General features: G+C 41.1%; 1 protein-coding gene across 2 annotated transcripts; it reads right to left on the bottom strand.

Moving 5' to 3' along the window:
- ddc (dopa decarboxylase) lies at positions 1-24,900 on the bottom strand. 2 transcript variants are annotated; one of them, XM_063199191.1, is made up of 14 exons: positions 24,681-24,900; positions 20,712-20,925; positions 18,867-18,980; positions 18,578-18,697; positions 12,972-13,106; positions 12,395-12,538; positions 11,451-11,517; positions 11,024-11,118; positions 8,870-8,937; positions 8,653-8,729; positions 7,150-7,169; positions 6,481-6,579; positions 2,677-2,778; positions 1-2,221 (listed from the first exon to the last, which is right to left on the bottom strand). In XM_063199191.1, exons 2-14 carry the CDS (start codon positions 20,910-20,912, stop codon positions 2,021-2,023), a joined length of 1,443 nt encoding a protein of 480 aa, XP_063055261.1. In that variant the 5' UTR covers positions 20,913-20,925; positions 24,681-24,900; the 3' UTR covers positions 1-2,020. The 2 variants fall into 2 exon arrangements, with proteins under 2 accessions (XP_063055261.1, XP_063055262.1); XM_063199192.1 differs by lacking the exon at positions 24,681-24,900 and having other exon boundaries at positions 20,712-20,939.
- Between the last annotated feature and the right edge of the window lie 2,626 nt (positions 24,901-27,526).

The raw sequence follows: 27,526 nt of genomic DNA, 5'->3' as shown, positions 1-27,526 counted from the left end.
TCTATGGGATTTCTTCGTCGCTTCCCTTGACACTTGGAACACCATAACATCTACAACACATGTAATGTAATATACACATACGTACTGCCTTGCGCAAGGGACTACATTTGAAGCAACAGGTCTTGACGTTGGACGCTTTTTTTAATGTTTCCTTCCTTTAGGCTTTATATAGCTACTATCTGAATATGAACCGTTAACAACGGCATCAATGCCCCTCATCCTATGACATGACTCACCCTTTAACACGTCAGGTTGTGAATTGGAGTGATTAGAGAGTGAGAGAGATTGAGAGCTTCTTGGGATGAAGATACATACACATTGCTGTATGACAGGGCTAGACTGCTAGCATTTTCAGACAAGACCAGTCCACCAGGCACTGAGAGAGACAATGAAGCCTGTGCCGACATTTAAGTAATCTAATATCAGCTATTTCCACCACAACAGCCAAAATGTTTTATTTATCTGACCGTTACAGACAGGCCTGCTGTAGTTGTGTACTATTGTGGGGAGGGTCGGGCCAAAATCATACACAGTTCACTGGGCAAATGGCCTGTATGCCCTATGATCAATCCAGCCATGAAAGTTGTAAGCTAGTTAAGTTACTAAATTGTGTGCACCATCTGTCTGGTGGATCCTGGTCCCCCCCACCCCCACCACAGTATCAGCAGGCCAGAACTGAAAATTTTGTGAAACGCTTTCAAGCTCCAAAAAGTTTCTTACGTTAATTTAGCACCTCTCCAACAATGCACACAGTTAAATATGTGGAAACTACATAGAAGGAAATGGAATGGTGGCAGTATTCCGTTTGCGCTCGAGTAATGTAGCCTAGACTCTTTATAAATTAGAATCATGGCCATGTTCCAGGCATATTCTGATGGCAGAATGTCTCTCCACACATGTAAACAGAATATTCTGTAGATTGTTTCAAACCTAATACTGACAATATTCTGTGTGAAACTCGAATACTATGTGAATGTAACTGCACCCACTGACAGGGATGGATTGGAATGTTCACAAGCACACATAGTTTTCCACATCCTATTTGAAACATGCAGGCTCCTACAATGGAACAGGACACATGTGCTTTACAAGACATTTAGGCATAACATTAAGGCAAAGAGACATTTACAAATAAATACTTGTATTAGTCAGACCATCGACGAGTTGAACCTGTCACACAACATTCATCACAACTGACAAAAAATGTTCTAATGTGTTGCATTTGGCTACACTGGTGGTAAGTTTAAGCAAAATCAAATGCACAATTGTCCACATAGTATATGTGTAGTGCACCCATGTTAAATGTTCATTTCTTTTCTTTGGTATATTGTGACTTAGCTGTGTAATAAATCCTTTCCACAGATCTTTTTTGAGGCGGGGTATAAATCTTAAACATTTAAATAACATTGAAAAGTATTTCCAGTCTAGTGAACTCCTCTGCAATTATCCCTCTAAATGTTTAACCACTGGGCATCATGGTATGCAGTGGACATACAGTACGTAACATTTTGATTAGGATATATTATGACATTGTCTTACAATTTTATTCAGTGAAAAGTGGCATTTTTTTAAATAAATCTAACTGTAAATTCAATACAAAACAAATATGTTTAAGTAAACAGTGTGTTTTTAAAGGATTTCTACCACCCTGTATCACAAACACAAGATATGGAGTGAACTTGCTTGTGCCTTGTGTCTCAAGGATGATAAGATTTCTTTTTTCTTAGTTTTTACTAGTTTAGACTACCTTTGTTACGAGGGCCATCAAGTACATTGTCTAGGCTGCTTCTTTAACACTTGCCAGCAATTTCTATCATGCGCTGACACATACCGTTTGCGCATGGGCAAACATTCCTGTCATGGGCCGAAACATATGCACACACGCACGCACACACACAGACCTTTTTACAGATGCACAAATATATATACACACACACAGTATACACACAGTAAGCAGAGTGGCAGCGGTACAGTGAAATATTGGCTTGCCCCCAGGTGACAGCGGCTGCCTGCTGGCTGGTCAGTGCGGGTGCTTGAGCAGAAGTTCGGATGCCAGGTCACTAATATGCTGCCAGGCCTCCTGCACATGTCTCATCTCCGTGGTACGGGCACAGACGGCAAAACGCAGCACAAAGTTGCCCGCCAGCTGACACGGCACCAGGTGTATCCTCCGGGCACTGTTGATGTTCTTCAGCAGAGTTTCGTTCTGTTCATTTGATCCCTGTTGAAGGAAGGGCACACATGCATGATAGTTACACTGGGAGACCTAGGCTATTGGTAAAACTGGCTCTGTACACTCTTTACATCATTAGATATGCATAGGTGTGCACAGATAGGGGTGAGGTGGTGCTAAAGCACCTGCCCCTTTGCCCTACTGGACAACAACAATCCTTTTTGAACGTTTGTTGATATGATATAATGTACAATGTATATTTGTGTCCTTAACATCCGTGTCCAGGAGCACGGAATTTTTGGAGATCATGTTGAAATTCTATTAAGCTACACTTTGCATGAAAATTACATGAATTTCATTAAACAGTGATTTAAAGTGTGAACACTACATGGGATACACTGTAAATGTAAAGCACATAGGCTATAACTTGTGACTAGAGCAGCCAAGTCAAGAATACATGTTTTAACTTCACACAGGGCAGTTCTACTGTATCATGTGGTTACCTTCAGTCGGAAGCAGACAAGGCCCAAGACTACATCCGCGCTGATCTCAAAACGTGGATCACTCCGAACCATACCTTCAAACTGTTTCGCTAAATGCACATGCTGTAAGAGGCGAGACAAATACCAACAAAGGAGTTAAAATTACACACCATGTGGGATACACAAGGCAAGGCAAAAATTATTCCCATTTCTCATTATGATGATATGACGATTTGTAATCTGCATTTAATGTGTGAAGACATAGCCCCTTTTATGCATTTGCTGTTAACAGAATGGAAATGACTAATGTGATTCTGTAATGAATAACGTAGTACCATGGTAGCAGAACATTGTGAGTAACTAGTACAGCAGTTCCGTTCCGGAACAGTGTGTTGTGAGACTACCCAAATACATAAACATCAGGAAACCCTGTATGGACTGCTCACCACAGCAGCACCAGTAGAGCAGCAATAGACACCAGATTAATTAATGAAATTACAGTATATCACGAAAGTGAATACACCCCTCACAGTTTTGGAGATGTTTGAGTATATCTTTTCATAGGAAAGCATTACAGAAATGTAACTTTGACACAATGATTAGTGACCTTTTAACAACATATTTAACCGCTTAAATTTCTTGTTCACTCAGAAAAAAACAAAATACAGCCATTAATGTTTGAACATGTACTCACAAAAGTGAGTACACCCCAGATTAAAATCCGGTAGAGAAGGGGCTATGTTGGCTCGAATCGTCTCGAAATGAAACGAAATGAAAAGGGATGACAAGGGAGGTCATCAGTGTGCGTTTCAACCTTTCTTTGCATTGAACTTTTACATTTTGAGTCTGCATCTGGCTTAAATAGATTGGTGTGAGATTTGAATGCAATCCTATGGAGAATATCATGATCTGCTGCAGTAGTCACAGTGCATATTGACATGTTTGTTTCTTTTAGGTGTATTTCAGATTGCCAATGTTGACAGCATTCATGCATCCCCAAACCATGTCAGTCCCACTACCATGCTTGGCTTATGAGAGGATATACCTTTTTTGTACAACTCACTTGTTTACCACCACACATGCTTGACACCATCTAAAGCAAATTTGTTTATCTTGGTCTCAAGAGAGATGAACAGACCAAGGATATGGATCACTGGAACCATGTTGTGTGATCTGAAGAGACCAAGATAAACAAATTTGCTTTAGATGGTGTCAAGCATGTGTGGTGGTAAACAAGTGAGTTTTACAAAAAAGGTGTATCCTCTCATAAGCCAAGCATGGTAGTGGGACTGACATGGTTTGGGGATGCATGAATGCTGTCAACATTGGCAATCTGAAATACACCTAAAAGAAACATGCATGTCAACATGCACTGTGACTACTGAAGCTGATCATGATATTCTCCATAGGATTGCATTCAAATCTCACACCAATCTATTTAAGCCAGATGCAGACTCAAAATGTAAAAGTTCAATGCGAAGAAAGGTTGAAACGCACACTGATGACCTCCCTTGTCATCCCTTTTCATTTCGTTTCATTTCGAGACGATTTGAGCCAACATAGCCCCTTCTCTACCGGATTTTAATCTGGGGTGTACTCACTTTTGTGAGTACATGTTCAAACATTAATGGCTGTATTTTGCTTTTTTCTGAGTGAAAAAGAAATTTAAGCAGCTTAATATGTTGTTAATATGTCACTTATCATTGTGTCAAAGTTACATTTCTGTAATGCTTTCCTATGAAAAGATATACTCAAAAATCTGCAAAACTGTGAGGGGTGTATTCACTTTCGTGATATACTGTATATGCATTGGATCTATTCACAGAGCTGGATCAGTGTTTTTTAAGTTGAGTTCATAAGGGCTTTATTTATTGTAAGATTTTTGTACTGAATAGACACCTGACAATGTCAGTAAATATATTGTGATTCAACCACTGGATGGCAGTGCAATCCCTTTGTATGGACATAGCAGGCACAAAAATCAGGAAATGAGTTCACACACAGGCAGCCAAGTCAGAGTCATAAATGTGCATGGTATCTTGTTTGCATACGGTAAGGGTCTGCAGTAAGACCCCTCTTTATTATAGACTGTAAAATGTGCAAAATGTATGTCATACTATTTCACATGCAATTGTATGGTAATGTATTGCTGTGCATTTTTGCATGGCCCAATTGTATCACATAACATGTCTTATTCAAAAATGGTCTTTAATCCCCTGATTTTGTTGTTGTTGTTGTTGTTGTTGTTGTTGTTGTTAAAAGATTTGAAATTGGCCACAGGGAGGCAGTGCAATCCCTTACAGTCTTGCTGTGAATGCAGGCTCTTACTGCTATGGCACACATTTACTGTAGCCTACATAGTTCAGTTGATAAGCTTAATGCCGTAGGCCTACTGTACATCTTGACTTCACATCTGATCATTAGCAGCAAACTGGCGGGATGAATAACTGACCACTTCCTCTGACGAAGCCCATTAGAGGGCTTTACGAAAGTCTTGTGGTTTTGAATACGGAGTGATTCAAGAGAGCCAAGACTTGGATATGGCAAGCTACAGTATGCCTTGAAGTCCAAATGTGCTTTCAACAGTTCACCTAATGTTGTCACTTCCTTTTTAAATGATTGCATTGATTACAGCTTGTTAAACGTTGGGCATTCAGTCCAGTCAGGAGGCTAAATATTTGCTTCATGCCAGGGAAGACACAAACTATAGTAATGTAGTTTGTTACACTTCTGAGACACAAGATCAGATTTGCCAAACATGTGGAGGTTTGATTATTGTGCCGTAAAATTGAGATCTTTATAATATAACATATAATAAATAATTTAATATAGTATAACCATATAACACTCAGAGATGTTTCCTCGTTGCTTATCAAAGTGCCTTCTATATGATCCCCAACACACTTGCAACAAAGATTGTGTTGTTTGCCTTAACATTCTGCCCCTAAAAATAAGTCACATGAAATTGAGATAGGAGTGGACTCTGTTGGTTCTTTTGACATTCTATCCCTCAACATAAGACACATTAAATTGTCAAGGGGAAAAGATTGTAATCTTAGATTTTGTAAATTAATGTGTGTGTGTGTGTGTGTGTGTGTGTGTGTGTGTGTGAGAGAGAGAGAGAGAGAGAGAGAGAGAGAGAGAGAGAGAGAGAGAGAGAGAGAGAGAGAGAGAGAGAGAGAGAGAGAGAGAGAGAGAGAGAGAGAGAGAGAGAGAGAGAGAGAGAGAGAGAGAGAGAGAGAGAGAGAGTGAGTGAGTGAGTGTGTGTGTGTGTGTGTGTGTGTGTGTGTGTGTGTGTGTGTGTGTGTGTGTGTGTGTGTGTGTGTGTGTGTGTGTGTGTGTGTGTGTGTGATCAGTGTAAATGCGGTTTAGAAATGATGGTCTACACACGCTAAAGACAGGCAGACAAACAGGCCCCTAAATGGCTTGCATCCACACCACACCATGGCCTTTACTCAGCATGGAGCCATGCAGCCCGGCTAATTTGATTGACAGGAGCCAAGAAGACATGTCTGCATGCTGCTCCTGCTACAGTCATGACTCCACGGGCCCCTGGGCCAGACAACAAGAAAGGCCCCCCTCCATGGGTGTTGCTCGTTTACAAAAAGATTTTGTGTTTTACATCACTAACATCAGGTATTTGACACCCTATATTGCTGGGGGTTGATGGGTTTGTCCCCTGAGAGAAAAAAAATCAAAACAGCTGTTAAAAGTGTGGGTTTAACGCCATGCAAGAGGTTTGGGTTTAAGAGCCCCATTGACTCTTTGGGCCCCTGGGCCTGGGCCCAGTAGGCCCATGAAGTAATCTGTCTATGGCTACAGTACCTGACGGATGTAGTCCTGAAGGCCTTTGACTCCATACATGCGGAAGACAAACCACATCTTCAGAGAGCGAAAGCGGCGACCCAGCGGAATCTGCCAGTGCTGCAGGGCGGGTGGGAGAGATTGTATTAGAGATGACATGTCTGGATACTTTATCGAGACGTAACACAAACACAGTGGAACATATAGAAAGAACGAATATGGGAAATGTTCTTGAATGGCGATCAACATTCAACATTCTACCTCTTTTATATCGGCAGAATTTCCATTCCTGGTATAGCATAGTATGTATAAAACATATATATATTTATATACTGTGTGTGTGTGTGTGTGTGTGTGTGTGTGTGTGTGTGTGTGTGTGTGTGTGTGTGTGTGTGTGTGTGTGTGTGTGTGTGTGTGTGTGTGTGTGTGTGTGTGTGTGTGTGTGTGTGTGTTTGTGTGTGTGTGAAATGTGTCAACAACCAGAAAACACAGAAACTCAGCTGGTCAGCACACTGATGGGGAATACATTATACTGAGTAACTCGTATATATGGTAAAGGCTTCAATACATTTTATCTAAGCACAACTGAGAAGCACAATTCACAGACATTTAGACTGGTGTGGGCCTGTAACCTATTGTGGTGATGAAAAGAAACAAACCATGAAAACTAATAAAGATTTGGTGACTTACCCTATAATCAGTGACCAACCCTGAAGAAACAAAAAAAGGATGTTGGTCAAAGATGATCATGACAATAAATTGTTAGTCAGACAGTTAATTAACACATGGCTGTGAAGGGGGAAAAAATACTGCTGTATGAATAGACACAAAGTACACAAACCACAGATTGACTGATGGCTGCACTACTAGCCAACCTATAAATGGAGAGTGAGTCAGACAGAGAGAAAGAAAGGCTATAGGCAGGCAATAACATGTAATCTCATTTGCCCATTTGTTTTCTTTCCCTCTCTCTCTCTCTCTGGGCACACAGGAACATACAGTGGTTTTTGTCTGTCTATGCGCCTGCTCGGCATAGGGGTCAGCTGGCTGGCAGGTCGTGGGAGGGAAGAGGGCTCCAATCTTTTGTCTTTTCTGTCAGCACAATTATGGGGAGGCAACAAGCGCACGCACAGCTGCGGCGCGGGCCGCCTGTCTGCAGAGGCGAGCCGCTGCTTTTATCTGCACCTCATTCAAGAGCTGCACAGTGAGCTGCCTGTGTGCATGTGCCTGTTCATGAGTGTGTGTGTGGCATGGGGTGGGGTGGTGGGGACGGGGGGTGTTACAGTAATTGCACTGACAAGCTGGCAGGCAAAACGTTTTCTTGATGGCCACGTGCATTGATGACATCAGAAACATCATATAGCCTACACCTCTTACTCTTCTGTTGTCTGCACACACACACGGACACACGCACGGACACACGCACGCACGAATGCATGTATGCACACTGAGGAGTAGAAAGTCAAACATGGTGCAACATATTTGCTTGCTCAATAAATGTTTATATCTAAAGCAAAAGAAAAAATGTGTGTGTGTGTGTGTGTGTGTGTGTGTGTGTGTGTGTGTGTGTGTGTGTGTGTGTGTGTGTGTGTGTGTGTGTGTGTGTGTGTGTGTGTGTGTGTGTGTCATGGTGTGTGTGTGTGTGTGTGTGTGTGTGTGTGTGTGTGTGTGTGTGTGTGTGTGTGTGTGTGTGTGTGTGTGTGTGTGTGTGTGTGTGTGAGCATGAGGGCTGCACCCATCTGTACACATTCTATGCATACAGCATATGTACGTATGATTCTACATATGTAGGCAAGTTTTCAATGTGACAATTTACATACTCAAAACACTGACTGACAACACATGAGAACCTATGTGTGGTCTACACATTGCCACAAACCGTCTTCTGCCATTGCATTGAGTGTCCATTGCATTTTCATTTTAAAACAGAGACAATTCTCTAAACAGGAAACAAACACTGTGCTCTTAACAAAGAAACCACTTTAGAAAATCAAGCCAATGAGAATGATGCTTTAGCTTGTAAGAAAAAGGTGACTTTGATTAGCCACTGGAAAAGGTGTAATTTAATTGGCCGATGAGATTTATTACAACCGCATTCCAGACACTTATGCTTCAACTTAAATAGCAACAAGTGGAAGTTCATTAATAATTAATGAATCTACAATATGTAAACACTAATAACGTTTGCGTTACCTGATTCTTGATGGTCGTGTTTTAGGTAGACTGGATCCATTCTGAAAGCCCCGATCAGGTCTGATCTCCTCTTCACCCTCAAGAAGAACAATAACATATGGATCATTAACAATGTCATGGTCTGTGATTACAATACATCCAAGATGACACCATTATCTGAACTGCAAGTGACAAACACTGGGTTGTGCATTATACAGTATATTTGAAGCATACTTACCACATCGTCGAGCAGTCAAAGTTTACCAAAAGCCATTTGTGAGGATTGAAATTGAAAGAATCTGCAAACTGCAGTGGAAAAAAAGAATGTCTTTGAGTCCAGCACACAATACAGAGCAAAATTCACCACATTCACACAGCAGAGCTTTTTGCTCACCAGGCACCGTGGCCAGTGGTTTTCCAGAGTGACTAGCCACTCACTCAGCCTTTCTACTAGCCAGTTTTGTTGTCAGTATTTTCTTAGACGATACATCTAAGCTCATAAAATGAAGTGATAAAACAAGTCAATCAGTGCCGTGAACATAGTTTGTTAAATGAAACTACCTATAAAAGTATAAACGACAAGTACTATATGACTACAGTATAAAAGACAAATATTTTTTTTCTTTAACCTAAATATTACACAAGGGACAAAAGCAACATATGCTACTGACATGTGTATATGTCATATCCAAGATTAACTTACATGCCAAAGTGGCCAGTGAGACTAAAATTGTAAATAGCTACAACCATGGACATGTTTGGCCAGCAGGTGCCAATATCTGGTGTGGTTTACCCAACTTCAACAAACAAAGCAGCATGTCACCACATGTCATTTAAAATGCACTGCCAGGGTCATCTTGTGCAAATCCATATAATATGGCTTGCCTTGTGAGAATGAATGCTCCTAAGGCTGGACCACTGTGAAGTGGATCATACGTCATCAAAATGGTTGCGTTGATTGGTTGTACTATCCCATTGCATGCAGAGGGATTTGAAAGGCCACCTCTTTGTCCACCTCCCCCATCTTTCATGTGTTTCTTGACCCTATCTTTGTCATGATATGGGTCTAGATGAACATTGTTTTTCATATAGACATGTTTGATTACAAACAACAATGTAAGTCTTATAAAAGACTAATATAAGTCTGGGTCTTATTTTTAATAATGACAGCCCATGCTTATCTGTTTCATAAATGAAAGCTAGCATATCTGCTGTTTCATCTGTTTGCTGTTCTGCTTTTCAAATATCCGTGCCATCTGCCACCACAGGCAGGAGAAGACAAAAGGAACAGCACAGACGTGATGAAGAGGCCTTTTTGATTGCTTGCCTCTGTGTCTTGCTTCACTTCCTGGAAACCGTTGCTATGCCAGGCAACTTCCGGAGCCTGCTGGACACAGCTTGCCATTGAAGTCAAAGATAATAAGCATGCAGGCCTCTTTTTGTGGTTCCGATCATCTTCACCACCATGGCTTGAACTCTCGACTGATAGTAAACAGTGATATTTTCAGCTCGACTTATCTAAAGGTCTGCCATTGCCTCAGGAAATTACTTTACCCTTATCAGAGGCACAGGAAGACACTGCCCAGCTGGAGAGGCATTGAAATTCAATGGCAGATTACGTTTCTTTAATTTTGCACAGATTTCTAAACACATCACTCACTCTGTGCGGGCCCATCTTTTGACATTTAAATGCTGCTCTTTCCAGGCCTGCACAGACAACCCCTGTTAGCTTCAAAGTGTGCAGAACATTTCATCATGCTTGGGCTGTTTTTGTGAAACAATGATGCTGTCAGCCTATTTACATTTTCTTCACATTGAAACACTTATAGTAGGCCTACAGTAATGACACCATGTACCGTATATATATTGTTATGTATAAACAGGATTTGTACTCTAATTACTCTAACTCTAATTAAGTTCAGCTAATTGCAGGTTAAATTATGGCCTTCTGAAATATTTATCATGTAGCTTTTTTACAGATGCATGGGCAATGACTTCTAGCAGGAAGGAATGACAATGTATATTTCTGAATACAATGTTGTCACTATATTATATTATTTTCTCGTCTATAAATCACCCAATGGCCTATAGGTCACCCAATGGCCTATACTGTAGGTGCAAACTAAATTGCAGATATGCAGACGAGCGATCCTAAAATATGTCTTGAGTCTGCTCTACTGGTTGTGCTTGGTAAAATCCAGACAGGGTGAAATGACATTTAGCCATTGTGCTGCCAAATGCTGGAACCAGCTTCCTATTGAAATTAGAACTGCCCCAACAGGATCATTGATTAAAAAGAAATGTTCTATACAAGAATAGAGTGCAATACAAATCCTAGCGCTATTGCTATAATACTATTATACTGTGAATGTGACGCACTACTGTTGTTTACCTCAACTCCATCTAGAAGAGGCCTGAACTCTGGACAGATGAAGGAGCTCCCTGCGTAGGCAGCATCGATATGCATCCATACATTTTCATCATTACCTGCATCACAGAGACAGCATAGTTTGTTATAGCACCTAAACAGGGGAATATTCCAAAACCTGGTCAACTTAAGCCCAAGTGGTTTGTAAACGTCTTAATAGAGACTTGCAGTTATCCTTCGATCAAAACTGAGCCAGAAGCCTCTTCCATTAGTAGATTTACATTTTGTTCAGACTTATCGTATACCCAGGTAAGAGACTAAACTTGCTTTCTGGAATCATACCACAGACTTATGTGTATACTCATTCACATAATTTGGAATAATTTGGAAGATTTGCTACTGGACATATAACATACAGTAGTTTGTAATATGAATGAAAGTCAATGCTTACATAGTGGGCCCAGTTCTAAAATGTGATCAAAAGCACAAGAAGGTGTCGTTCCCAGGGTAGCACAGAACTGTGGAATTGAGATCAAATGGATTAGAACTAATTTATCATATTGTGTATTCAGGCAATACTATGAAAAATACATTCAATACAGTTGCATCGAGACATACATTATACTGTAGGCCATATCTCTGCCATAGCCTACTTTAGGGCAATATCAGTGAGTCAATATGTGGGGTCAAAACATGTTTTTTAAAGGAAGGAAGAAAGAAAGAAAATAAACCAATAGTAGGCTATTCCATTCACAGCCCTTGTTGGTGGAAGACCGTGGTGGCCCTCCTGATTCAGTTAGAGTGAAGAGAAAGGCGTCAGTGATTACATTACTGGCCTGCTAAGTCCTCAGGGCAGAACAGTCAAACAGAAACCAGAGGGAGATGCAATTACGTCCGAAGCAACAATATCTGAGACACCAGATGAACTCCTACAGTGCTGCCATGGAAAACAGTCACTAGGTTGGTTTGTGGTCATGCATGTGGAAAATCGCAGAAAATCATGGAATCTGCGCACTGAAATTTTAAGTCTAAATGTTAAAATACATATTAAGTGTCTCAATTAAAAAATTGATGATAATGATTATAAATAGGCCTACTGTAAATCCCATCCTATGTGTCAAATATTGCCATTTGCTGTATATCAGTACTTTCAGCCAATGAAATGAAAACGTGCATCATCTGCCACTCATACAAAAGAAAGTGTTTGTGAGTGTTTGTGCAGTTTGCCTTTGAGCATTAAGAGCTTAAAATAAATGTCCATATTGAGTTTGGTCCGGGACTCACCCCGGATTTTAATTTTGTCCCCCTGTGAATGTGAGTTTGACGTCCCTGAGCTACATTCTTTGCAGCCAATGAATGAATGAATGAATGAATGAAGACTGCCTGTCTACTCACGTAGCAGGGGATTAGGCCAGCCTTCCTGTCCTCTTGAATGATTCTCCTCAAAGCTTCACCCCCCACGGCAAATTTCTCATCAGTGGGAACCTTACGCATCCTCATGCCACCAATTAAACCAGCCCTCTCAACAGAGGAGTGTGCCTGTGAGATGGAGGGGAATCATGGAATGATCAGTATGACATCTGCTGATCAATATGACATCTGCACATTTGAGCAGTGATCGATCTCCTTCATAGGACATTATTATCACACATAATATATTACAATAAATAGACATATACTTAGGTTACATAGGTGCATATTTTTAAATGCAGATAATTTTTCGTCCATTTACGTACGTGTAAACATGACATGTGGATATAAATACAAACTCCATTGTGACAGGTGCGATGTAGTTTATTTTAAAACCAGAGGCTTGAAATGTGCATTCTAAAGCTCAGTTTATATAAATTAGAGGCCAACACCAATGGTTTTCAAAAATATCCATATAGGCTATGCCTATGTGTTAACGGTGTCATGCAGTACAGGTAAAAAATACTCTAGGATGTAGGCCTAGTTAACACTAGCGACTCACCTGTTCTGAAGTGTAAGCGACTAGTTTGGAGACGATGTCTGCCTCAGGCCTGTCTGGCTGCTCCCTCCTCATCTGCTGCACCTTCCTGTGGCGCGCGGCAAGAAGGGCTACCAATGTGGCCTCACTGGCACTGCCCTACACATGGATACATGATTTGATGAGATTAAAATGACACTAGGATGTTTGACATAAGACCTGATTTCCTTTGAAGACCTGATAGCCGTTGGCTATCCGAACTATCGATTGTGTTAACCGAGAGCCTGCAAACTCCTGGTTGAAGTATGATGGCTGAAGGCGGGATCCTGTGGTTGGGAGAAGTGGTTGCAGGAGACCATTCCTACTGGCTGGTGGCAGACTGTGGGACTGATGAAAGGACATTCATGGGATGGGGTAGGCTAGTGTAGACAGTGGACTTGGACTCTCGAAGGTTTTAATATTAATTGTATTTATAGTGAATAAATGTGAAACCATATCCTTGTGTCTGTGATCATTCCTCTGTCTGCCACATTCTTGTTCATCAATGGTGTTGCCTGGTCACGGGCAAAGGTTAACCCAAAACTAGCTATAAAAAAAACTTTACCCCTGTGACATCAACAATGATCGATTCGGCGATCCAATGCGGGGCATGGACGATCCAAGTCAATGCGGCAAGTTCCAGAATCGATGCAGCAGTTTTTTAAAGTTTCAATTACTGGTCCTTAGACCCGAAATGAGTTTGACACCCCTGGTTTACATTTTACACCAGGAACATTGTCTTCATGCTAGTCACGTCTGGTTCAGACATAATCTACACAGTACTGTTTGATAGCCTACAGTACAAATTTGCTCATTGCACCTGTTAAAATTTGTTGTGTGGAAAAGAACATGGTTGTATTAGCAGAGGAGGAAAAAAGTGTTGCTGTTGAAACGAGACATGCCTGTATTTGAAGAACCATATCTCAGAAGTTAAACAAGATATCAAGCTAAAATTTATGATAGATGGATCATGGAGGAATGTTTGGAACAAAATCAGGAAAAACTGAACACCATTCCATCGGATCTATTCCAACCGATATGGAATTGCCCATACTATTACATCAACAGTGTTTACTATGCATATAGTTCAAACTTACTTAAAGTCTAGACATTACAGAACACTGTACATTTGAACGAATTAAATCAGTGGCATAGGCACAGTGATATCTGGTTTCAAAATGTCTACCTAGCAGCATTATGTGACCTCACAAAGGCAACTTCGACAGTTCAGGCCAGAAATGTCACCAATGTCCACCAGATTCAAGATCTGTATTGATTGACATCAGAAAATTGAATTGAATAACACAGTCATCTGACTCCAATTGGTTTCACACTTAAATATAAAGTGAAGCAAATACAGTAATGTGGTATTGAAACAGGCTAATCATCACCGAATACATGTAGTAGGCAGGTGAGCTCTGGGCACATGGGCAACTTCATATCTTTTCATGGACACCCCCTCTTCAAACTGTGTTTACACAGAGCAAATTCAAATGCAAATGTGACTTTTTCCCCTCTCAGTGTGGTGTTTTAGTTTGTTCCGATAAGCTTTGCTCTGTCATCATAATAAGCACAGGCTTGGCAGTGACAATAGGGGCCCTCATTAGTCTTGCGAGAGCCATTTGTTGCCATGGTGAAGGGATGCCTAGTGTTGACTGAAGTGGTGGGGGACAGTAAGTGAGGCGCACAGAGGAGGGGTGAAAAGCAGAGGACACACTGAGGAAGAGGAGGAGGAGGAGGACAGGAAAAGAGGAGGATGGGTGAACAGCAGAGGATGAAATGAGGAAGAGGAGAATGGGTGAATGGCAAAGGACATATTGAGCAGGAGGTGGAGGAGGAGGAAGAGGAGGATTAAACTGTCATCAGTAGGCCACAGCTGCACATGGGCCAAAGATATTGCATTCTACTCTGACGCGGGCTGGTGTTGACTGACCAATAATGAATGGGAAACTGCCCCTTGTCACGACCAGGGGCGGAGTGGCCCACCTTTTCCCACCGGGAGAATTTTCCCCTTGGCGGCCCTCTTTAAAAAAAAACAAAAAAAAAACAAAGCGAACATTATGGTTTCCTAACCAAAAAGACAAAAGCCACGAAATCTGCAGTCGTACTACATGTGAACATTAGTGTAGTCAAAATATCAACCTGAATTGGAGAATTTAGCCTACACCTTGATGAAATGCACAGCCAGTGGTGTAGTCTATGTAAAACGCAGGTATACGCACCCATTTCAAAATTTCAGGGATTGCAGTATACCCACTTAAAATCCATTATTTACAATAGCACAAATATATACAGTACACATAAAAAATGCTCAAATATACAGTATACCCACTTCAAAAAGTAGACTACACCACTGGAGCCATCATCACAGTCCAAAGCATTCATAGGCCTACTAGGTTAGGCTACATCACGCTGCTGTTCCATATGCACTCCACTGTCATTTTGACAGTTTGAAATTGAAATATCGTTTAAGGAAGACGGATGAGCATGGGCACAAAGTTTTGAGTGTGGGGATTTTTAGAAGAGTAGGCTCACAAAATATAGTATAGTAGCCTATAGCTTACAAAAAGTCTGTCTACATTGTGCAATAAACCCACCATGCAGCAAATAAGCCAAACCTAGCTACTTCAAAGCACAACTATAAGTCAACAAAATGTATAACCAAACGATGTAGGCCTACCTTAAAACGCTGTCTTCGTCGCAGCAAATGTCTTTGTTTCTTGCAATTACATTTTAATCCACAGTTTAGGCTACACACCCAACACTGCTCACATCAGAATCTTGTGTGGTAATTATTTTGTTCCATTTCTTCAGACATTACATAGGCTACATCCTAAATGTGCTATATATAAATATATGATATAACATTATTTCGACTGTAAGGAGATATACCTCTAGTTCCAAACCAATGCCATCAAAACATGTACAGCGTGTTTTCCTGCTTAGCTGCAGTTCACTTCCTTACCACTTGGTGGAGTATGTTCGTAACCCAAGTCAATAACCACAGAAGAAGTGAATCTGCAGTGGCAGACTGTAAACTGTAACAGTCATGTGGAAATCGGAAAATAAATCACAACTGACTAATATTTCCGTTCCTTGGTAACCAATCTAAATATCACAGGTTCTTGAAATACTGAAAACGAAACTATGTTACTAAGATCTAGTAAACTTCCGCGATCTACGGTGTATGAACATTATCAGTAGAGAAGGGGTGTGGCCAATTTAGTGTTTGACACCGTCACTGAGGTATTGCGGTCGGGTAAACGGTATATATACTCTTGAGTCATCCACTGAAAAGATAGGAATTGAATTGTAGGTAATTCACATTAGCGTTGACTTTGGAACACTTTGAGGCCAGCAGAGAGTATGATGCGGTTAAAAGCTTCAGGGCCGGCTGAGAACGTAATATGGCCGTTGCAATATATTTCGTGGCCGCGGCCCACCGGGACAAGTCCCCGATTTCCCGATGGCCACTCCGCGCCTTGTCACGACTGAAGCCCCACCATCTCCATCTGTTTTTTTGTGGGTTTTTTTGAGTGACAGATTAAAAGGCAATTTCCTGTTGTTTTTCCAGGCGTGATGATGGCAATCAGTGACACACTGTTGGCCACTCAAAACAAAAGAGCGGCGTGACCGTGTCTCCTAATGTTTTGTATTGCCAAAAGATTGTCATTGATTGCCAAACAAAAACATATGCTGGAGTAGCTTTCAACCTGTCATTTCGCCTATCCACTCAAAAAATGTGTCATTTTCTTTCATGCGATCAATCAGTAAATGGAAAGAAACAACAAACAGGAACACTGAAAGATTCTTGAAAATCAAGGAAATAAAATCAAAGCCACAACTTGCGTAGGCCCTACATCGCTTTTTTACGGTCATGGCTTGTTCCCTCTGCTGTGCACAAAAACTCACCTGTGTTAGCCTATAATAAGCCGTATGTGCATGGTGTTGCCTCGCTTGATTCATTTAAATTGAGTGGGATTTGGATCAGCACCCTAAACGTCGTTTTGATGAAGACTGAGCGAAGCCTTCCCCTAGCTATACATTACTTTGAAAGTCAAGTGACGCCATGAATCAAGCAATGCCATGAATCCATTAGTGATTGCTTTGTCATTGAAGTGGTGCAGTGTCATTTTTGTTTTCACTGCATCACTGATCAATTTCATAAATGGTTTACGGTATAGCTATATGGACATTTGCCGTTTTTTTCTGCAGTTTTATGCCCACAGAAATCAATGCAATTTGTTGACATCGGGAGGAATTTAGCGCCTCTTGGGGTTTTTGAGCACCTTTTGGGCGGCATTTGATCAGACACATCTGGCAACACTGCTGAGTGTGTGTGTTAAACATAATAGGCTAATCATGAAACCAATACATTGAGCAAAGTAATCCTCATCTGATTTTGACAGATGTGCCAATAGCACATAGAGAGTAAAAAGGGGCTAAAATGTGGGATTTTAAAGGACAGGTGGGAGTGTAGAGAAAATGTGTCTACTCCATGCTCACGCAGCCTCAAGTCCAGATAGGCTACATTAGATGCATTTGCAATCAAGCAGTTTTTTTCGTGATTACGAGTTCTGCTTGGTCTCAGAAAGGTGGGGTTGAATCATAGAGGTAGAACTTGAGTGGACCCTGTCCCCTTTTCACAGCAATCTGTGGTAGCCATTTTTTGGAGGTAGACCTGAGAAATGGAAATGAATGGAGAAGGAGGCTCACCTCTGTCAAAATATGGCTTAATAATGTGGAAATGCCCTTCAACGCACTATAATGACAATAGTTGAAGTGTGTTGCTAAATATCTACATAATTAATATAATTTGATTTTGAAATGTATTATATCGACTCATGATATAAGTACATATTTAGCCTGACATTTCAAATCTGGTCTTTGATTAATGTGTTACTTCATATTCACACAGTTTTAGTCCATTTTTTGACAGAGGTGGGCGTGTTCTCCATTGATTTGCAATAGGTGTGTTTGCAATCAAGCAGATAATAGGCTCGTTCGTGACGACGCAGTAAGATTTTTGCTAGGCAGTGGGCATGCACACTTTGCCATTTTGATGCATTCTGGTAACCAGAATGCGCACTTTGCCATTTTGAAACTGGCAAAGTGCGCATACCCACTGCCTAGCAAAAATCTTACTGCTTCGTCCCGAACGAGCCTATTTTCGTGATTACGAGATCTGCTTGGTCTTAGAAAGGTGGGGTTGAATGCTTGGCAAACAAGATGAACAAAAATATGTAACGTGATTTAAAGTTTAAAAAAAACGCTGCTTCCTACTTGAAGCAGCAAGTGAACTGCCTCACAAGCATGTGGACTACACCCGCAATTCACGGGTGTATTACTGACGGCATGGAGGAGGTCCCATGCCAGAGCAGTTGCTCTGAGCTGCCTGCGCCGCTGCTTAGCAAAAAAGTTGCGATGACTTGACACCATGTGACATGACTGCGGCGCAGAAGTCACTCCCATATGCCTCGTCCTGAACAGAAATTCTAACCAGGATGCTTCAAGTGGGACGCAGTGGGCATGCGCGCTGCCTAGCAAAAACTTCACAACTTCATCACGAACGAAATGAATGGTTGGATCACCTGTATGACTCCACCTCCCTTCCCAGCGGTGCCAGCGATAAAGTCCTCAGGCAGATTGAGCATCTTCCCCAGCCAGTCCAGCATCACCGTCTCCAGCTCCGTGCACGCCGGGCTGGCAGCCTGTGGACCAATCAAGCGGTGAAGATTTTGAAGTTGGGCGTGGATTTACACTTATTCGGATTATGGAATTATTCCCTTTGTTGTGCTAAACCCCCCAGCACCCCCTTGGGGCCGCGCGCCCCCTACTTTGACAACTATCGGCTCAGAGAGACAGAGACATTTGTCCTACCCAGGAGAAGCCGATGCAGCCAATGGCCCCAGACAGCATGTCGGCCAGCATGGCCGGAAATGAGCTGGCCGTGGGGAAGTAAGCATAGAAGTATGGGCTGTGCCAGTGGGTCACCTGGAACACAAAAAAGGTTTAACCTGATTAACTGCTAAACTTACTCTTCATTTGTGGAATAACATGGCACCTACGAGCATTGAACCTCTAGACAGTTTTAAAACACCACTGAAAGTTTTTATTTAACAAACCATGTTATTGTTATTATTATTAATAATAAAACAAATTATGTTGAAATGTTGTATTAGGCCTACTATTGTTGTCGTTGTTAGTTCTGTTGTGATTGTAACAACACAATCTCTCTACCTAAAACACTGGCCTCTGAACTGGAAAAAAATCAATTAAACGTTCTTTTTTCATAGGAGGGTTTTCCCAGCATGAAACGGTGCCATGGTATTACAATAACGGTGGTATGGAAATGTGTGTTTATGTTCGTAGTGTTGTCACATGGTTTTGTTCTCTTTTTTTTCATTTAACAGGAAAAAACATTTTTTGCAATCCGTCTCTCTGAGGACCTTAGGAACATACTGAAAAGGTGCAGCTAAAAAAAGCATAATTTTCTCGAAAGCATAATTGCTCACATCTTTATTCAATTCCATCTCTGCTCTGTTATGGCTGCAGGTTGCATGCACACAAACAACGTTTCACCTAGTGACTTGGCAGGGTCACATAGAATTAATCATTGCAAAGAGGGAGCAAGAGAGGGAGAGAAGTTGGGGAGAGAGGTGAGGAGAGGAAAGAGTGTGTGTGTGTGAGAGAGAGAGAGAGAGAGAGAGAGAGAGAGAGAGAGAGAGAGAGAGAGAGAGAGAGAGAGCGAGAGACAGAGAGAGAGAGAGAGAGACATAGAGAGAGAGGCAAGCCCCAGGCACTGTATAGTTCTGCCTTTCTTGCTAGATTTTCCAGCAGTGAGTCACTCATTAACTTACGTATCTTACACCACTTACAGCGAAGGTGTTGGGGAAAAATGAGTTTTAGCCCGGCCGTCAAACAGGGGTGGAATAATGAAGCTGAACACTTTACGACTGGATGAAAATGATTTACCAGGAGGTCATGACTTAAGTGTCTATGAGTGTGATGGTTTAATACTACTACTACTACTGAACAGTCAGATATGAAAGCCTCAAGATGGGAAAGAAAGAATACAGGAAATTGGAGCATGTTAGGATAAGCTGTGACTCAAGACATTGACGAGAAAGGGAATACAAAGGGTCCACATTGATCAAAGTTGTACACCTTTATCATTTCCTATCAGTTTTCTTATGTTTGGTCCAACACCAGCAGCACTAAGATGTGCGCACGTTCTCTGTCTTTACGGAAGACATCACGATCTTAAACTGTGGTCTGATCTGATCTTCTCTGACTCCAATCCGGCGAAGAGATTAGTTAAATGCTAAATGCCAACATATCTTTTCTGTGCACCAAAACAAACATTCGTAGGCAGCAGAGAGATAAAAGAAAGAGGTCTGATCTAAGCTTTCTATGTGCCAAGTCTTTTCAAAGCCAAAACGGCCAAATGGACAGTTTTCAGAGAGGCTTTCATCATCACGACTAAATTAATTCAAATGTCCCAATGTGACTTGTCATAGTCATGGGATAGGACAGTCCCAGTTTAAATTTCTGTACAGTTAAGAGAAACTGTGGATGGAGGGGTGAATAACCTCTCAGTCTTTATAACTCAGTCCAGATAAGAGTGCTGGACCAGTGTCCTGTTAGGAGTATACCAGATAAATATGTAATGGTGTCGCTGTTGAACAGATATTGAACAGGTTTTTCTGTGCTGTTCTATCTCACCCCTGGCATGATGACTCTCTCGATGTCTTTGACCACGGCCTCATATGCCTCTGGGCTCTCGGGGGCCTCCTGTGGGATCAGGTCCCTGAGGTAGCCCGGCTCCACGTCCGGGTAGACCTGCCTCTGCTCTATGTTCTCCATGTAATCCGCTATGTAGTCCACCATCTCCTTCCCCCGCCGCCGGAACTCTGCTGCGTCCATCACTACACAGCAACTGGAAACACATTCACACCTGAGATGTGTGAGAATGGCGTGGTGTGTGTGGCTAGCCCTCAAAAAATATATAGTCAGTGAGCTATTTCGTTTTTCTATTATATAGGACCCCCCCCCCCTCATTTCCAACACACACACACACACACACACACACACACACACACACACACACACACACACACACACACACACACACACACACACACACACACACACACACACACACACACACACACACACACACACACACACACACACACACACACACACACACACACACACACACACACACACACACACGATATGTCTCCATTTGTAATTTAACATCAGTCTGTGAGCTGTTTTTGGGCTAATGCAATTACACAAGCGGGTAATCCATTCATCTCTTGCCCTGGCTCAATCAGTGTAAACAGTCTCTGTGTCCAATCCAATTAAATTCACAATGATACAGGTGGTTCTGCAAGGGTTCAGTTCCACTCTACAGCCTATTGGACTGATGGGTAGTCAGTCAGTGTGTCCAGTGATTGAAATCTTCACCAAATGACAAAATCAAAAACTAGAGTGAACCAAGCCTTAAAGGGACACTCCACCCATTTGCATTAGGCTTTCCATTGCTAGACACCCAGTCATACTTTTGAATGGTCATGCAACACTATCTCAATTCCCCCTGAGACAGGAGAAATCCGTATTCACCTCTTAACACTTCCTCCTACAATGATGTCAAAATCGTAATTTTGCATCATTGTAGGAGGAAGTGTAAGAGAGGTGGATTTCTGTTGAGACTACAAGCCTTTTTCTCACCCTTTCAACCCCGCCCATAGGGGGTTGGACCTAATGCGCTAACAGACCTATCACAGATCAGTGTGCCAGTGCTTTTGAAATCACTGGCATTGAGGTTCCAGTAAGTCACTGGCAGGGTGTGACCTGGGTGTGGCCTGTGCAACTTGAGCATTGCAATGCATTATGGGGATTGTGGTCACAAATCCACAAGCACTAAAAAGTCATTTTCTGCCTTTTCTCGGCCAAGAAGGCACCAAATTAGAAATGTATGCTACTATTCTACTACATAGGCCTATATGAGCCACTTTCAATACATATTCATGTCTCCACCTGTGGAATGCCCCTTTAACAATGTGAGGTTAGGCCTACCTCTATAGGTACCTCTACCACTACTCTATAGCAGGGATTCTTAACCATAGGGCAGCGGACCAAAGTTGGGCTGCGCGCACAACCTCCAGGGCCGCAGAAAACTTTCAGTTTTGCACCAGTGGGCCGACAGGGCCGCGGGACTGCACAGACGAGTAGTAGCGTTATTAAGCCCAAATGCTTCCGACGCATTAAGAATAGTGTGAGCCTTTTCCCAAGCTCAACTCTGTCATGCAACGCAATGACCACACCCCGCTGTTTTTTTTGTTAGGGGGAGTAGGAGATTCATCAAGAACAAGATGGAAACACACAAAAGAGAAATTACCAACTGATTTCCAGCTGATTTGGCGACGTCTTCTGTGTCCTAATATCCTCACGTTTTAGTCGTTAGAACTTAGGTGTTCAACGGTTACTCAAAATAATTCTAGTTACTGAATCTTTTACGCCTTATACTTGTCCAAGTGTCTACACATTAGTCATTTCACAAATTTTGCTTGATAATGGAAAGTTTTCCAACCGGCTGTGGAATTTCTCTTCACTTCTTTTTCTCTTCACGTTGCGTTTGCATCAGCAGAAAAGCTTCCTGATTTTGCGATCAGCAGGTTCATTACAAATAGCAAGTCAAGAGCTGGCACACAAACTCTGAGCTGTGTCAGAGAGGCATTCAAATGTGTGAATGACTCTGACTTGCTAAACTAAGTGAATTTAAGGAGTGAAATTAAATGAGTGAGATTAATATCAGCCTAACCTTAATACAGTTCTATCCCTTGTGATAAAATACTTAATTAATTGCCTATTTATTTCTAATTTATATCATAATATAATAGGCCTATATATTATATTATCCCAATACCGGTAATATAATATAATATAATATAATGTAACATAATATAATATAATATAATATAATATAATATAATATAATATAATATAATATAATATAATATAATATAATATAATATAGGGCCTAATATAAATTAATAGGCTATGGGCCCCGGGGTGCTGTGCACTGGAAAAAATGGGCCTCAACGTCAAAAAAGGTTAAGAATCCCTGCTCTACAGGCTACTTCATAGCCAACACTGAGCCTCATACATGGTGCAGTATGCTACAAAAATCATCAAACATCCCAAAGATAGCATCTACAGACAGCAAAACAATCCAGACCTTTTGTTTGGATATCTATGACCATTTGAACGCCACCATTTTAAGTTGCACCATTGTCAAGTCAAATGAGGTGACTTGTGCCAAAGCCATAAGGCTTTCTCATTCACTAGGCCATTATCTTACATGGAAAAGACACAGCAGGGAAAGGCTCTCCTTATATGGACTATGGCATGAACTAGTGAACATTGCAGAAAGACACCCATCTCACTTTGTGGAAACAGGTGGGCATGAGACCCAGTGGTAGTGCCATCATCGGACACCATGAAAACAAGCTAAAGCGATTAGCATGGTGGCTACATTAGCCTAATTTAAAGTGTCACTCAGATAAACAGGAACGTCACTGATTTGATATGAGGTTTAGTCACAGTAGCTCACAACCAGCTAGATTACTGCTATTTCTTCCTAACCTCTTTGTCACAACTCTGATGTAGAACACATGTTTATTACTGTCATTTACAGTTACGTCAAATCCCCAATTGGAAATTGATGGATGAGAGAAGAAAGAAAACAGCAGCCAACTTTGATAGCAGTAATCAAACAGTGTGTGTGGCAGATTGAACCTATTGACACTGATAAAGTTCATCAAAGTCAAATGCTGTACTTCAGCTGAAGTCAAGCCTTATTCCTATCACCAGGTTAAATCCAACATGTCTTTGCCTCATTCCTCATTGCTAACCGAAAAAAATATGGAAAAGATCTGTATAAAACTAACAAAATAATTATTATAGACCATACCATTCTTATATGGAACATGCAAAGTACTTGAAGTGACCTATGCATGTACTGCAACATGTACAAATACTATAAAAGTGGCCCATTTCTTTCTCCCCCACATATACGATTTTCATAGCCCTGTTTTAATATATACATGTATATATACGTAGGCTATATATATACACACACACACATATTCCTCTGGGAAAGCATTTTAAACTTGAGTCCAATTGTGTTGGTTTCTCAAAACATAGTGGTCTAAATTGGTTTTATCTTTTTTTATTTTCTGACAGGCCTACCTTTTGTGGCCTTTATCACAAATAGATACTATATCGACATTCCTAACATGGCATTTTTGCTTTCTGTGTCAAGTCAAACGTTACACTCATGCGCATTCTTTTTTTCTGTGGACATTGACCAGGGGGTGATAAATGTCATCATTCATTCATTCAACAAGTTCTCTCTCTCTCTCTCTCTCTCTCTCTCTCTCTCTCTCTCTCTCTCTCTCTCTCTCTCTCTCTCTCTCTCTCTCTCTCTCTCTCTCTCTCTCTCTCTCTCTCTCTCTCTCTCTCTCTCTCTCTCTCTCTCTCTCTCTCTCTCTGCACACAACACAGAACAAATTGGTCTACTTAACCACCCAGTTATCTTTTAAAACGTTAGCCTATACATCTCCAGGAATATCTGTCTGGTGGTCACCACCAACAACAACTAACAAAAAAACATTTACTCACCAAAAGCAAAATGAATGGAGACACCACACCGAGAGCTGACACTGAGAGCTTCTTAAGAGGATTATATAGCCGATCCAGCAGGGTGATGAGGAGAGGAGAGGAGAGGATTGGGGAGAGGTACTCACTCACTCTGGCTCTGGCTCTGCACCTGATGATCGTCTTCTCCTCCTCTGTTGTCACTCCCTCTCTCTCTCTTTCACACACACACACACACACTCCCCCTCCGACCGACAGAGTGATGATGGAGAGCAGAGGGCGGCAAGCGGAGCCTTTATCGGCCCCCGAGCTTCCTGAAGCCAGCCAATGGAAGGGTGGCTCTTAGCCAGGGAGCGAGCAAGCAAGCAGTCGTGCACAAGCCGGAAGGGCTGATTCACAATAGGGTTAATGAGATCAAACTCACTTTCCATTGCAGAGGGCTACGAGGAATAACTGTTCGCAATGATGATGATGACTTTTTTGTTTTGTTTGTTTTGTTTAATTTAACAACAGGTTGCATTATTAAAAATCATATCTTGACCACCGGTTGAATTGATTCACAATCGGGTTTAAGAGAGCAGTCTCTTTCTGTTGAAGAGGGCTACCAGCAATAACTGCTCATAATGATTTTTTGTTTTGTTACATTCAACCACAGGTTGCATTAGTATTGAGCACTGGTTTAATTGATTCATTTAGTAAGATCAAACTCACTTTCTGTTGCAGGAGAATAATTTTTTTCATCATTTTGATGTTTTTATTTTTTAAGTCTACCACATGCTGCATCAATAAAAAGTCTTTACTGGTCGGGTTGGTTCACAATTGACCAGACCGGCATTCCATGCAGAGGACTAATAGCTGTTCACAATTATTTTCACAAGGTAGCCTATTAGTATTTCTCTTACTTGTTCAACCACAGGTTGCATTAACACACAGGCTTGACCAACGGTTTGGATGAATCACATTATAGGGTTAATAAGATCAAACTCACTTTCCAAGACTACCAGGAATAATTGTTCATAGTGATTTTCATTGGGGTTTTTCAGTCAGCCACATCCATTTCTGAACAGTCTTGGCCATTATTTGGGATGACTTAGTTAATGAGATCAAACTTACTTTCCATGCAGAGCCCTATTTGGAATGACTGATCGGAATTATGGTTTTTTTTAATCTTGATTCACTCAACAATAGTTTGCCTTTAATATTCTTGATCCCAGTTGGGTGGTTTCACAAAAGATGAAACTCACACTCTGAGGGCTAACTTTCATGAATACTAGGCCCAATACAGTAGGCCCACATCTTGTTTCATTTAACCTCAGGTTGTATTAATTAAAAAAAATGTTCATAATGTTTCATTCAGCCACAGGTTGCCTTGAACAGTATGACCACCAGTTGCTCTGGTGACACATCTCCACATAATGGCCTGATGGATGACTTAATTGGGAATGACTAAGTGAAAGGACATATGCTGTTCCTTTTTATTTGGAAGTTTAATTTGAACTCAAATTATAAGGAAATTATTTGCCCCCCAAGTATTTGCCCATCAATTGACATTAATATAGTTATTTGTTCAAGCAAATATTTTCTTAGTTCTAACCTTTAAAACTGAGCTAACATCTCAAGTAACTTTAACATTGCAACAAGATTCGTCAGACTGAAACTGTAAACTAAGTAAGCCTAATATGTACTAGTTTATTTCCAGAATTGATGTTGCTCTTTCATAAATGTTATGTTCTTCATAAAAGTTTACCACCAATACCTATTCATTATGACTTGAAAATGTGCATTTCGCATACATTCATATAATACCTCTAACATGATGACATGCTGACACTAGTGTTATATTGTTATTGGTCTTTAGACCGGTCTTACGTGGTTTTATGTGGTCTTGATCTTGTCTCTGTTGAGATTTCATTTGGTCTTGTTATTGGGCATAGTGGTCTTGAAGGGATTTGTGCATAAACCAAGCCACTCATGTTCACCCCTCAACTGTGTATTGTGTTTTAATTGAACTATGTTGATTTTAGGCCATAGATGAGCCTCACTGTGGTGCTATATGATACTAAAAAATGCTTAGGACAGCTGTTCCGAAATTATATTATTCAAACATGTGTTAAGCCAGAAGCCATATAGGCATACTTGTTGAAATGTATGAGTGGATCACTGAAAACAAACTTCATCACACTCATTCTTCTGAAATACAGTTTTGTCTCTCAAAATGTTTTGCATTCTCAAAAGAATGTGACGTTATTATGTTTAATTCCGTTTAAATGTTTAATTCCGTTTAAATTCAAAAGAGCTGTATGCTTCAAGGGTTGTCTGTGGTGTCCAATCCATCATGCTATCAAAAGCTTCAAAATGTAGGCTTTAGCATCATCTAGTGGTGGAAGGCAATGGAACATCTATCACAGTTCTTTGTCTTACCATGACTTTCCAAAGGGGGGCATCAAACACAACTCTACAGAAATCTACAGAGAAGGGTCGAGAGGCCTTTGCTGTAAAATAATATTAGATTTGCAGAACCTCGGTAGGTTACTGTTCTGCACATTGCAAATCTCTGTGCCTGGGAACATTGACAGGGTTGCCCCTTGTCCTGGAAAACGCTGAAAACCTTGAAATATAGAGGGTTGCCACACTACCTCTGAGTCCCGACACAGTTGAATGATCAACAATTCATTCATGTCAAGAACTAACTGACTAATAAGTCTGGACTGTATAAACAGGTAGACTTTTAGATGCTTGTTGTTATGACTAGCACCGCTGAAGCTGGGGTATGGCTCTCCTACACTGTTTTTTACTGAAATAAAGATAGCTGCTTCAACCTTCAGAAACCTTTTTCTTACAACAATGATGTTAAATTCTCTATTAAATCT

Source organism: Engraulis encrasicolus, chromosome 5, assembly GCF_034702125.1.
Source record: "Engraulis encrasicolus isolate BLACKSEA-1 chromosome 5, IST_EnEncr_1.0, whole genome shotgun sequence".
In the NCBI taxonomy this organism is placed as follows: domain Eukaryota; kingdom Metazoa; phylum Chordata; class Actinopteri; order Clupeiformes; family Engraulidae; genus Engraulis; species Engraulis encrasicolus.
The sequence above is the reverse complement of the archived record's forward strand: the minus strand, read 5'-3'. Positions and strand labels throughout refer to the sequence as shown.